General features: G+C 73.6%; 1 protein-coding gene across 1 annotated transcript in view; it reads left to right on the forward strand.

Moving 5' to 3' along the window:
* Positions 1 to 209: 209 nt before the first annotated feature.
* DTWD2 (DTW domain containing 2) overlaps positions 210 to 473 on the forward strand; it is a 65044-nt gene continuing 64780 nt past the window's right edge. The window contains exon 1 of the mRNA XM_042882807.1: positions 210 to 358. Within this exon, the coding sequence (XP_042738741.1) occupies positions 210 to 358 (149 nt within the window). The remainder of the gene's footprint in view (positions 359 to 473) is intronic.

Consider the following 473-nt stretch of genomic DNA (forward strand, 5'->3'; position numbering starts at 1 on the left):
CCTGCCATGGCCGGACCGCCGCCGCACCGGGAAAAACCGAGCACCAGCAGCGCCCCCTGCCGGCCGCATCGCGCCGCATCCCGATGGAGGACCGTGAGGCGGGGCGTCGTCGTCCCCGCGCCCTGATTGGCTGAGAGACGCTCGCGTTTCTCTCTGCTCGGCGGCGCCGCCTGGCGGGAAAAGGTGGCGCCACTTCCCACCGCGCGGGCATGGAGCGGGAGAGCGGCGGTGGCGCCGGCCCGTGCGAGGGGGAGGAGGGCGAGGAGCGCGAGGAGCGCGAGGAGCGCGAGGGCTGCGCGGGGCTGTGGGAGCTGCCGGTGGAGCGCAGCGAGAGGCGGCCGGAATGCAGCCGCTGCAGGTGAGCGGGGAGGCTGGCCGCTGCTCCAGGGTTGGAGCGGAGAGCTGCACGGGGCGTTGCGTTGCGTTGCGTTGCGTTGCGTTGCGTTGCGTTGCGTTGCGTTGCGTTGCGTTGC

This window comes from Lagopus leucura, unplaced genomic scaffold, assembly GCF_019238085.1.
Source record: "Lagopus leucura isolate 7727_CA_CO unplaced genomic scaffold, USGS_WTPT01 Super-Scaffold_100036, whole genome shotgun sequence".
In the NCBI taxonomy this organism is placed as follows: Eukaryota; Metazoa; Chordata; class Aves; order Galliformes; family Phasianidae; genus Lagopus; species Lagopus leucura.